This window comes from Sinocyclocheilus grahami, unplaced genomic scaffold (genome assembly GCF_001515645.1).
Source record: "Sinocyclocheilus grahami isolate Dianchi unplaced genomic scaffold, SAMN03320097.WGS_v1.1 scaffold98.1, whole genome shotgun sequence".
NCBI classification, from domain to species: Eukaryota; Metazoa; Chordata; class Actinopteri; order Cypriniformes; family Cyprinidae; genus Sinocyclocheilus; species Sinocyclocheilus grahami.
Window position 1 is genome coordinate 1,810,762 of NW_015505277.1, and position 12,088 is coordinate 1,822,849.

The window sequence follows — 12,088 nt, forward strand, 5'->3', positions numbered from 1 at the left end:
TATGTGTGTGTTTATGGATTCTGATTTTGAAGGGATATTGCACCTTAATTTGCCTGTACTTGGCCGAAGGAAACCAGCTTTGAGTTTTTGATTCCTGGAAGACAAGTCTGTATTCCTTGATAATTTGTTCACTGGCTGTTGGACACAGATTTTGGCAGGACAGCTGTGCACTCTTTTGTCATGCTGCTTTCGATTACAGGAAGTTAGACTGTAATAGAAAGGAGGGGATCTTCAATTCAATCCAGCCTCAACCACATTACAGATGGTATCCAGATGCTGTCTTTCTAATTCATCCCATGTTCATCCATGTTAGATAGTTTTAGATAATTTAACATTTATAGGTGGCTGCTAAGACTGACAACACCTTAGAGACGCAGGTCATGACCTCAAGTGCTGTGAGGTCAATTGGTTAAACATTACTGACAGAAAACAGGAGTTGTTCACTGATTCCAAATGAAGAGAAGCCATAAACCAATCTGCTGGCTTTGCATTCTGGTCATAAACTACTACTGTGCATCGAGCCTTGTTACTTTTATTGGACCTTTTTTGAGTATTTACGAGAACATCTGTATTCCCCAGGGCATGTTAAAGACCCTGGAGATCAGAGAAATCCTTCGGGATTGACACAAGGCAGCTTGAATGAATCATAGAGCATAAGGGTGAGCTCTGGGTGGATGATTATTCATTAGAAACAGCACAGATGGTTGCGTATTCGGAGAAGATGACTCCACACAGTGCTGTGTTTGTTTAATCTGTCACTGAGGTGCAGAAGGAAAAGCTATGGGTCTGAGATTACATTATCACCCAGACATCCTGCTAAAATCTCAAACTTTACAGCTTAACAAAGACAGCTGGGCAATGAGTGCAAGATTTTTGGCTGAAGTACTGTCTAGTATTTAATCACAAACTACAGTCTGGGACATAATTTCAATAGTAACTCATGTTGTGTTCTAATGGAAAATACTATCAGTTTTGCGCAACATGAGGGAAGGTAGAAGGTTAAACTGAATAAACTGCAGAATGTACGACTTTGAATGCACAGACAATTTAGACGTACAAATATTTACGTTCTACTACTGACAAACATTTGTTTTACCTACAATATCTGTGACAATGATCAGACATACATTTATTTGGATCAATCCACTGAGTGCCACAGTTGAACCTACATTCAACTGAAACCCCCATTAAACCTACATTCATAGCATGCCCAGGACCTCAATATCTATTAAAAGGTGTCCTAATAGAAGTGCACAGAAAATGGCCATTATTTTGATTCAGGTCAACTTTTTTTACACTGTCCCCATTTTTTACTGACATGAAGAGAAAGAAGATATTTACCTTGGTGTTCACATTTCCATGGATAATGGCTGGCAGACTGTTGTAGACTGTGTTTCTCACTCGCACTCGCTCCGTTCCAAACTTTAGGAGAACTTCATCTAAATTCAAAAATAGATTTGTGCATTCTTAGATTCAGTACATCTGTCTAATTCTTTTGAGTGTTTAATTGTTCAGCAGGCAAAAAGTTTATGCCTGGGCCCTGAGACTAGACCTCTTCTCAACTATAGGCCACATGATTAGAGATGTTACTCGAGTCTGTAGCACAAAAGGAGATGAGTTACATTTATGGATTTATTCAAATCCCTATATGAGCAGTAGTATTAGTGATGCCAAAACCAAAATTGTTACGATGCAAAATCTAAATCAAACTTTGACATCCCTTTTGTTAATCAGCTATGCATGATGCAAAAATAAATTGTTTTTTTTTAGCAAGTTTTATACACCATCTTGGATTGACTCACCCATGGCTCCATTCAAATTCTGGAAAATCTCACACTTGTGGTCCAAGGTCATATTAAGTATTTCCTAAAATAAAGAAAAGAACACAGTGGAGTTTGTGTAAAAGTGACCGTGTGACCTTTGTGTAAACTGTTTATAGTTGTGTATTTTTAACCAGTTTGTTTGCTTTGTTTGAGTGGTATGATACATTTGTAGGCGTTTTATAAGTGCATGTGGTCAAGTTACAAGCACATTTTATATTCTCACAGAGTGCCTTAAGGGGATAATTCACCCAAAAATGAAAATGATGTCATCATTTACTCATCTTCACTTGTTCCAAACCTGTACGAGTTTCCTTTTTCTGTTGAGCACAAAATAAATTATTCTCCATTCTTCAGATTATCTTATTTTGTGCTCAACAGAAGAAAGACACTCATACAGGTATGGAACAACTTGAGAGTGAGTAAATGATGACAGAATTTTCATTTTTGGGTTTGGGTTTTTTCACTGACCCTCTGAAGTGGATCCACGTAGATCTTTGTGTAGAATAGCTGATCATCATCATTATCATGAAGGTCCCACTTGTTCACAATCCTCTGAATGTATGGAGCATACCCGATAAGGCCTGTGAAAGACATCACAATGTGTTTTTTTACAGGCTGTGTGTTGTAAAAGAAATTATAGGATGCAAAATAATGTGTGAAGCATTGACATTATGGTATGTCTGGATACAATAGTTCCAATTTCAGTTACGTCTCCTCTAAGAAGGTTAAATCTCACTTCCAGTTCTGGTGTGGTTCCTCAAACCCTCAAAACAGTGAGAGAAGTCTGGCAGAAGTATCTGACCGACAAGCAACAAGTGTTGTGTGGCCATGTCTAACCTCAGATGACATAGACTTTCTACAAGATAGAGGACTGTAATCAGTATAGGACCTCGGCTATGTGCTGGCTCTCTGTGTTTCTGTAGCAACCTGCGTACGGATTCCTCATCATTTTCCTGAAGCTCTGATCACAGATGAAAATTGTAGGTCTTGGAGCCCTAGATACCATCATTTGGCAGGAATTAGGAGCTATGTTAGGTTACCACCCTAGACTATTACGTTTTTAACTCCTAATAACCTTTTCCTATAGCCTACATTAATAGGCTGATCTAAAAACCATCTTCAACACTGTTTCCAAAGGCTGTAGTAGGAATTCTGGACAGTGCCAATCTGTTCAGAAACACTATCACATCTCAAATGATTTTATTGGAAATCTAGAATTATCAGTCCACCAAAAGCCAGAAGAAGATAAACAAGGCATCTTTTCAGGCAAGTATGATTCAAATGTTAATTAATTCGCTAAATGATTGGATCGTCGTAGTCTGAAGGCGGTCACCTCAGATGTGGTGACATGAATCTTGTTTTATTACAGTGCAATAAAGTAAATCCCTTGACATAATGCCCAGGTTCGAAAGCAATAGCTAAAGCCAGATGTAAGGCATTATGACATGTGGTTTTAATCTAGAATCCAGAATGTTTTTCCCACCGATCGAAACAACACTACTGTCAACAAACTTGAATTTGGGCAAAGCAAGGGATAATCGGAAAGAGACGGGCCGTGCCGTGCAGTCATTCTTATTTCCACAAACACACTGATCCACATGGCATCTCTAGTCCAACTGAAACAAAACAGTAGCCACCTCAATCTACGGAGCAGCCGAAGGGATAAAACCAACCTTCAATTTTGAATGTACAGGCTATCGAACAGAAAGTCCAAAACAAACAAACTTGCCCTGTTAATGACATAGACTCGACGCCCTGACAGGACACTACACAAGACAAAGTGACCACCACAGTCAAAGCAGTAATTGGCCAGATTAAAATAGATGGGACCAGGACTTCAGAGTTCAGACGAGCGATGACCACAGGGTTTTTGAGTAAAAGAGGGGCTGACATTACTATTCTTCAACAGAGAGACTGGGTAAGATGGATGGATGCACACGTACACACTCAAATGAAAGCGCCATTCATGAAGACCCCTGAATGAATAGTGCACTATGCCTGGTGGCCCTCAGGAAATTCCACAGGGTGAGTGACCGCCGCTTGCCAGTTTACTCAGAAAACATTTTCTCTATCATATTGTAGCGATAATGAATTTCCGCTGTTTGCTCTCTAAAATCATCCTGCTTGCATTGTTCTAAATCCTAGCAGACAAAACAAACCCACACAGAAGCGTCTGGTGCAAACTGTGCTATGATGATACAGCTAATATGGCAGCTGGCCATGACCTATCCCAGTGATATGCTGCCTGAGTCCAATTCGTAAAGAATGACCTCCCAAATGCAGGACCTGTGAAGAGCAGAGTTGGGGAAGCTACTCTGAATCTGTAGCTTGACCAGCTACAAGCTACTCGTAAATTTGAAAAAGTAGCTAGCTAAACTACAAGTTACTGTCAAAAAGTAGCTAGCTACATTGAAACTGCTTTCAATAGTTTTTATTATTATTCTTTTTTTTTTACAATTAACATTACAAATAACTAAATAATTATTAATGAAGAATTATAATGAAGTTATAAGTAAAATATAATGAAGTTATAAGTAAAATATTTGGGGTTTAAAACAACATACTGTAATGCAATAATGATTTCAAAGAGTAGGGTGAATTCAGGATGATTTGAAAATTTTTCCAAGCCATTTCAATGACAAAAAAGTGTCCCAATCATTTGATTTTGTAAACTATTCGATACACACAATAATAAAATACTGTATAGTTAAATAGTTATTATAGTTATATTAGTATATTGCTACAAACGTAACACCAATGTAAGAACAAAATGTATGCAATTTAAACGGGATACGGAGGAGTCATAAATTAAGCATGCTAAACTCACAGCACATGCGGTATTTACTGACTGTGAGTGGAGACGTCAATCATCAGCTGCGCGCGTGAACACAGAGTGCAATAAAGAAGAAAAAATAATCAGTTTAAAAAGGCTATTAATCACCTCCTGTATGTGCTTTAAGTCTTTGACGTAGACCGCATTTTAATCTTTGTTTTGCTTAAATTACAGTTGATTCCTGTGAAATATCCACTCCTGTACATCCTTTGCAATATCATCAGACGATCTCTTGTCAGTGGAAAGACTGTAAAGCCGCGCGATGCATGATATCACAACAGATGGTGGTAATGAACAAATTTAATTTGTGATCTAATCAGAAGAAGACGCTGCACTCCTTAAATGCATCACAGGCTCGTGACTCGTCAGAACGCAAAACGGAATGTAGCGTTTGGTCGCGCTTACACAGCTATTTGCTTGAAGAAGTAGTTAGCTTCAGGAAAAGCTACACTGTTTTAAAAGTAGTGTCGCTACTGTAAAGCTACTGAAAAATGTAGTTAAGCTAGTAGCGTCGCTACTTGTAGCTAGCTACTCCCCAACACTGGTGAAGAGCAAATAATAAGTTTACAGACTAAACAAATGTACACATTAATTGTACACATTCTGACATACCAATGCCCTTAAACCAGATTCAGGTAGCATGTTATATACATTATAACTGTTTAATTAACTTGCTCTAAATTGTCTTTAACTGTTGGTAAGGTAATGATGCATAAAAGCTAAAAACGTTTTGTTCATTTACATGAATGGTTTGGTTCGGTCTTTACAGTACATTTATAAAACGCAAAATGCATTTGCAATTGAAAAACAAGCTAATGATAATTAACCAGGTATAGTTTTAAAGTCAAAATGTAACCACAATGAATAAGCTACCTTATAAATAAAAGGTGTTTACATGTAAAATTAAATGTGTATGGCCTGTTATATGCAAATGTCTGTTTGATTTCACATCAAAACTGGTGAAAACCTGACAATTTAAAAACATCATGTAAATGCAGATTTGTCATATTTATCAGTATTTTTTGTAGCCTATTGCACATGCACACCCTTTCATCACAAACCTATGCCTTAAACACTTTATTCAAGTGAACATAAATGTTTCTAGCTTTCAAGAAAACTTGAAAGCTAGAAACCTTTTGGGGCGTTTTATGCATAATCAGTGTAAGATTGTGCATGTAAATGTTTTGATACAATATGTGAGCTGTGGAAATCCAATTGAACTGAACTGAATGAGTTTAAATCTCAATAACACAATGGCTTTGGGCCTGCAAAGCCTTGATATGTAACTATGAAGTAACTTTCACATCAAAACAGAACATTTTATACAGTTGGTATTTCCTATTTTTACGCACCTCCAGAGTTAAGAAAGCGCTTCCCGCTGCGGACAGAAGGATACTTCTCTGCCAGTCGAGGATCTGGCCAGATGATTCCCTCAGCAGCAAACACCAGCTTACGATTGGTCTGCTGGAACTTTCTGAAAATCTCCTCAGGTCCACCAGCAAAGATGAGGTCATAACTGAAGAGGGAAAAGGAGAAGTAAATAGTCTGATCAACCGATCAGCCATTGTTTTACATTTAAGACATGCAAACAATGTTTGCTAATCCACGTCCAGTTTATTTAATCAGCTATTTCTATTTTTAACTGAACTCCTGGAAGTGAGGGCAGGGCATTTCGAACGCATTTAGGTCTTCGATTTCAGACACTATTAATATGCCTGGTAACATTTGTAACTATAAATGTCATCAGAGGAAGTAAACTGTGAGGGAGGCACCATGGTTTCCTCTCGTCTGTGAAGCACCTGTGCACACAAGTACTGATCAACCGATCAGCCATTGTTTTACATTTAAGACATGCAAACAATGTTTGCTAATCCACGTCCAGTTTATTTAATCAGCTATTTGTATTTTTAACTGAACTCCTGGAAGTGAGGGCAGGGCATTTCGAACGCATTTAGGTCTTCGATTTCAGACACTATTAATATGCCTGGTAACATTAGTAACTATAAATGTCATCAGAGGAAGTAAACTGTGAGGGAGGCACCATGGTTTCCTCTCGTCTGTGAAGCACCTGTGCACACAAGTCTTAACTACTATGTAATTACATAAAATATGTACAATGTAATTATTGTGTTCATATTGTATTGCAAAATGCTTTTGCTGCTATTGAGGTGGGACCCGGGTAAGGTTAGGGACAGGTTTGGTGGTATGGGTAGGTTTAAGGGTGGGTTAAGGTGTAAGGTATGGGTCAACAGTGTAACTATAAATGTAATTACAGAAATTAATTACAGATGTAATTCCATGTAGGTATTTTAAAAATATATAAGTACAATGTAAAAAACATATATGTACACAATAAGTGCATTGTATCACATAGTAAAGGCCCCCTAATATAAAGTGGGACCTGAAGTCTTGGCTAAGCATCCTGAAAAAAATGTGATTCATGATGTAATTTTAATAAATTACATATGGTTGGACTCTGACAGCCTAACCATCTGAAAAGTTTCTAAAACCTCTATAAACCCATCAAACTATTAAAAGACACCAGCTTTATGGCCAGTATTGTGTAATTTTATTGAACGTTATGTGAAAATGAAAGTAATCAGTATATAAATTAATATGCTGAATTATGTTAACTCTGGATGTAGTGATGGGGAATGATGAACGTATAATGGTCTTTTCATTAGACAGTGGACCTTTCATTAGACAGTACACCTGTGAACTTGAAATAATCTAATATTATTAGGAACACGTATAATGGTCTTTTTCATGAGACAGTGGACCTTTCATTAGACAGTAAACATGAACTTGAAATAATCTAATATTATCAGGACCAGGTGGATGGATTTGACGCACACCTCCTCATGTGACCACTACCAACCAATGAAATAAAAGCTTTTTTAAAAAATGGCCGATCGGACCACATTCCACCATTAAAAAACAAGGCCAAAAGGGTTGGAAACAATTGTGGCAAATCAGGTATCTATAACCAATAAAAAATAACCGGAACAAAGAAAAAACAGAAAATGACCAAATTTGGAGAGAACAAAGGGTATATAATATGAGCTGACAAACAAAGACTTTGGAATGATTTGGAATGCTGTGACTGTCTTCCCGGCTTTGTTTCTTTGTTAAATAAAGTCTTATTTTGACATCTGGAACTCTGCTTCTCCACTTCATTGGCCGCACCCAAGAAAAATCCACAACACCAGTTAATATAATCAAATCATTTTTTTCCCAAAAGGCCCTTGCCAAGCACATTACCTGTCCACAAATAAGATTACCAAGTCCTCTTGGTCAGCCAGAGACTCCATGGCTTCCTTTAGTAGTCGAACCTTCTGGCCTCCACCGATGGATCGACCCACATCACCTCCTTTCCACTCCTCTCCCATCCCCAGCACCTGTGTTCAATATACATCAGTTCAAACAGCATCTCAATCAACATACTACCATCAGCTTGAAGAAATGAAGCATCTAACAGGTGAGAAGCAGTGGGGGGAAAGAGTGTGTGACCAGTGTTGGGGGTAATGCATTACAAGTAACGTGAGTTACGTAATCAGATTACTTTTTTCAAGTAACTAGTAAAGTAACATTACTTTTTTAAATTACAAGAAAATATCAGAGTTACTTTTTTTGCGCTGTGTGAACATGATGTTACTGTAGTTCTAGACTAAATGTGAATGTGCATTAATTCATCCCACTCACAAAAAAACAGATTTAGTATTCCTCAAAATGAATTAAAACAGCGAAATGCAAATTTAGAATATGACACAAACCTGCAAAAATGAAATATGTAAAATAACACAAATGTATCGAATCCCATTTTATTAACCAATGTCTTTGCTGCTGACCTTTGATGATCCAGTTCAACCATACTAATAAGCAAAAATGACTTTAGATAAACTAACATTTGTGCTTCATTGTTTTTTTTATTGCTGAAGAGTGTTTCTTCTAGTGCTTTCTTCTGTACAGACGTGAATTTACTTTCCTTCAGGCTGAGGTTTCTTCATTACACTTTTTGGTGTGAAAGGGCTAAATTTGCTATAAATAGAACTTATTATATTAAAAACAATCAAGCCTTGCTCATATTTAAAAAGTAACGCAAAAGTAATGTAACACATTACTTTCCATAAAAAGTAACTAAGTATAATGTAATTATTTACTTTTTTAGGGAGTAACGCAATATTGTAATGCATTACTTTTAAAAGTAACTTTCCCCAACACTGTGTGTGACCTTACCTTCACATTGAATTTGAAGTAGTTTGCTGACTGCATGAAGCGGTGGAAGCCATCAGTCTCCTGTGTTGCAACAGTAAGCACAAGCAGTTTTTCTGGTGACAAGAAAATTTAGAAATAAAAAGTGTATGTTAGAAAAAAAAGATGGAACGTCTAGCAAAGTAAAATAGCATGACCTTTTTCTAAGTGTGGAGGGTGGAAGTGTAGAAACACTACTATTCCTAGACTGTATTCCTCAAAAACCTTAAGATATCTAGGATTTTTTTAAGTTAAAAGTTGTCCAAAACTCTGCCATTCCCTAAAGAGCCTCTTTACCAAAATATATATGTTCCTTTTGGCCTACAGTATGAAGTAGAGGGTATCTTGTTACTCCAAACCAAACCTCAAACCTATGTCAACACTCACAAAACTGATTCCCAAAGTTCATCCCTTCCTCTTGTGAGAATAAATGCACAGTAAAGTTAAAATCACCATGATTTGAAATGGTTTTGGCAGGACATGTTCTATAATGAGTAGTGGTGTTACATATGATGGCGGTAAAAGTGGTGCTGATGGTTAGTGATCAGAAGAGTGTCTTAGTTTCGCAAGCGCCCGCTACATTTCCGCTGGACGTGCCAGTGAGCAGGTACAGACCCTCTAGTAGAGCAGTGTGTGAAAATACATTCCAGACTGGGGTGTGAAGGGCTGGGTAACTTCAATCGTCCGTCATCTCTAGGGTTCGGAAAACAGCCCCAGAGAAATCTTAAGCAAACTTGAGGTAAAAAAAAAAAAACAGGATGCATGTTCGTCATCTGTAACACTCTAACACAGTGTATGTTATACAACTGTAAGATTGCAAACAAATGGCAAGCATGTAGAATAAATCCTGAATTGTTTTTGCATGTGATGGCCTTCAGAAAAATGCTTTGATCTACATTTAAAAGACATTTACAGAGGCATCAGAGTGATTAGTCACATGATATTTACGGTTCAGGTGAGTCAGGTGATCTTTGCACACTAAACTGGGTTAGAATAAACTATTTTACCACTCAAAAAGTAAACACGGAAACTTGAAATGTTTTCTCTACAGTAGGAACAACGTGGGAAGGTTTCTAAATATCTCTGGTGGGAATTGGGTTGAATGGGAAGGTCAGAGTCTTTGCATCATTCATTTTGGAATGGAACACATTATTACACATTCAGCAATAAAACGGGGAGTTATGCCAGGGGCAACAGGATTTCTCACCTCATTAAATGGCTCAACTGAACCATTTCAGAATAAAGTGCTAGTATGTGCTGAGCCAAGCATGGATATATCATGTTAACAAACAATACAAAAAAAACTGTATTGTTTGTTAACATCCTTACCCTTCTGTCCAACTGTCACTCCGTGTGAGCAAGAGATAGTGAGGAGGTGTGCAAAAATCAAGCCCTGCCCTCTATTTCTTCTCAGTCAGTATTCTGTTTCACTTGGAAATACATCAGAATACTGAAGTAAACTCGACCGCAACTTCGTGTTTACACTAGCTTAAAAAATCCAAAGATTGTCACGCTTAAAGAAAATAGCTTACTGAAAATACTGTATTTTGGAGCCCATGTGAAAATTTCAGAGTTAGAGATTTAAACCAGCCCATTTATTGAAGTTGGAACATCAACACTTGAATGACTGTGCAACATTCTGTCCCAGGGTTTTTTCTTCACCTTACCAAACAATTTTAGGGATTTTTTTCCATAGTTCATGTTGCCTTTGGCTTGAATCATGTGGCTCTAAGGTCTTATCAGCATTAAATAGACATGCGTTTGCACTATGATCAATCACATGGCATTATAACTCAAATGATCGGCTTAAAAAAAACTCAAAAATGACTTAAAAGATATGGCAGCCTCCATATACTTTTTTAAAGATCTATTTGTGGCATTTTATGCCTTTATTTTGATAGGACAGTAGCTAGACAGTAAGCGAAGTGGAAGAGAGATAGGGGGACAGGATCGAGAAAGGTCCACGAGCCGGGACTCGAACTCGGGATGCCCAAAGCACAAAGGTTCTATACATCGTTACCAGGGCTGGCACCATGGGGGGGTGAAAATAGATTTGAATTATTATTGAAATATAATGGTTTATTTTTTTAAAAATAGTTGCCAAATGCATAGGCTTTCTAGCATTAATATGTTGCTTCTATAGCAACAATTTAGGGCATTTCATTTCCTAAAGTCACATTTTAATTGTTACATCTCTGACACAAATTCCCGCGCAAGCGGTGCAACTAAGAAAGCAGCACTACTGAGTAGGTATCCATTTGAGTTTAAGTATTTGTTCAGCTGATTAAAGACTACCTTTTCAATAATCTTTCCTATAAAAGGAAGATTTGATATTGGTCTATAGTTGCTCAATATGGTGTTATCAAGATTTCTCTTTTTCAGAAGGGGTTTAACAACTGCAGTTTTCAGGGAGTTTGGAATGATTAGTTTTCAGGGAGTTTGGAATGGATAGCTTATGATTAATATTTAATCATAAGCTATGATTAAATATTTTTTTTCATGTTTAATAGAGAGCTAGATGATCATAGTTAGTTAAATATTTTGCTGTATTGTAATTGTTTGTTGCTGTTCAAGTTGTTCTAACTGAAAATGATGCATCTGTTAAATGGGTCGCAATGAATGTATTATGTCAGAGAATCAGTCGCAATGAGCTTGTGTTTCATTGTAAAGCAGACACAATTAAGTATTTCTGGTGGTTGGGGTGGTATCACTTGTCTGTATTTGTGGTAAAACTGCTGCCTAAGACATATTTATTTCCTGGATGTCAGATTTTCGAATTTGGTGGCTGTGCGATTTAGTTTTATTCAATATTCTGCCATCTGTATTTGCTAAGTAGCTTTTAGAAGGGTCATTCACTCAGAACACATTTTTTCATTCCACTGCTGTACTTTTCCATTGTATTTCAATGTAAATGCGCTACCCAACGTCTCGAATGCTGCGCTCTCGTCTCAGGTCTTTATAGCTGCTTCTCACGCATAATTCATCATAATATCATCATAATACATAATACATCATTCTAAAACACGGCGCTCAAGTTCAAAGAAATTCAGCTTCTAAAACACGTCTCTAGACCTTGCACTTGAAAAAAAACTAAAAACTTCCACTGACCTGTCTCGCGACCAAAACACTATCTGTGTGAACCCTGTATTCTAATAGTTGAAGCAGTAGCGGGCAGGTTTGT

General features: G+C 37.3%; 1 protein-coding gene across 2 annotated transcripts in view; it reads right to left on the reverse strand.

Annotated features, from left to right (window-relative positions):
* Positions 1-12,088, reverse strand: part of LOC107588036 (procollagen-lysine,2-oxoglutarate 5-dioxygenase 2) — a 46,242-nt gene that overhangs the window by 20,015 nt on the left and 14,139 nt on the right. For both annotated transcript variants that reach the window (XM_016276027.1, XM_016276026.1), the window contains exons 2-7: positions 8,893-8,984; positions 7,918-8,054; positions 6,009-6,172; positions 2,292-2,404; positions 1,803-1,866; positions 1,342-1,439 (exon numbers count right to left, since the gene is read on the reverse strand). In XM_016276027.1, the coding sequence (XP_016131513.1) occupies positions 1,342-1,439; positions 1,803-1,866; positions 2,292-2,404; positions 6,009-6,172; positions 7,918-8,054; positions 8,893-8,984 (668 nt within the window). The remainder of the gene's footprint in view (positions 1-1,341; positions 1,440-1,802; positions 1,867-2,291; positions 2,405-6,008; positions 6,173-7,917; positions 8,055-8,892; positions 8,985-12,088) is intronic.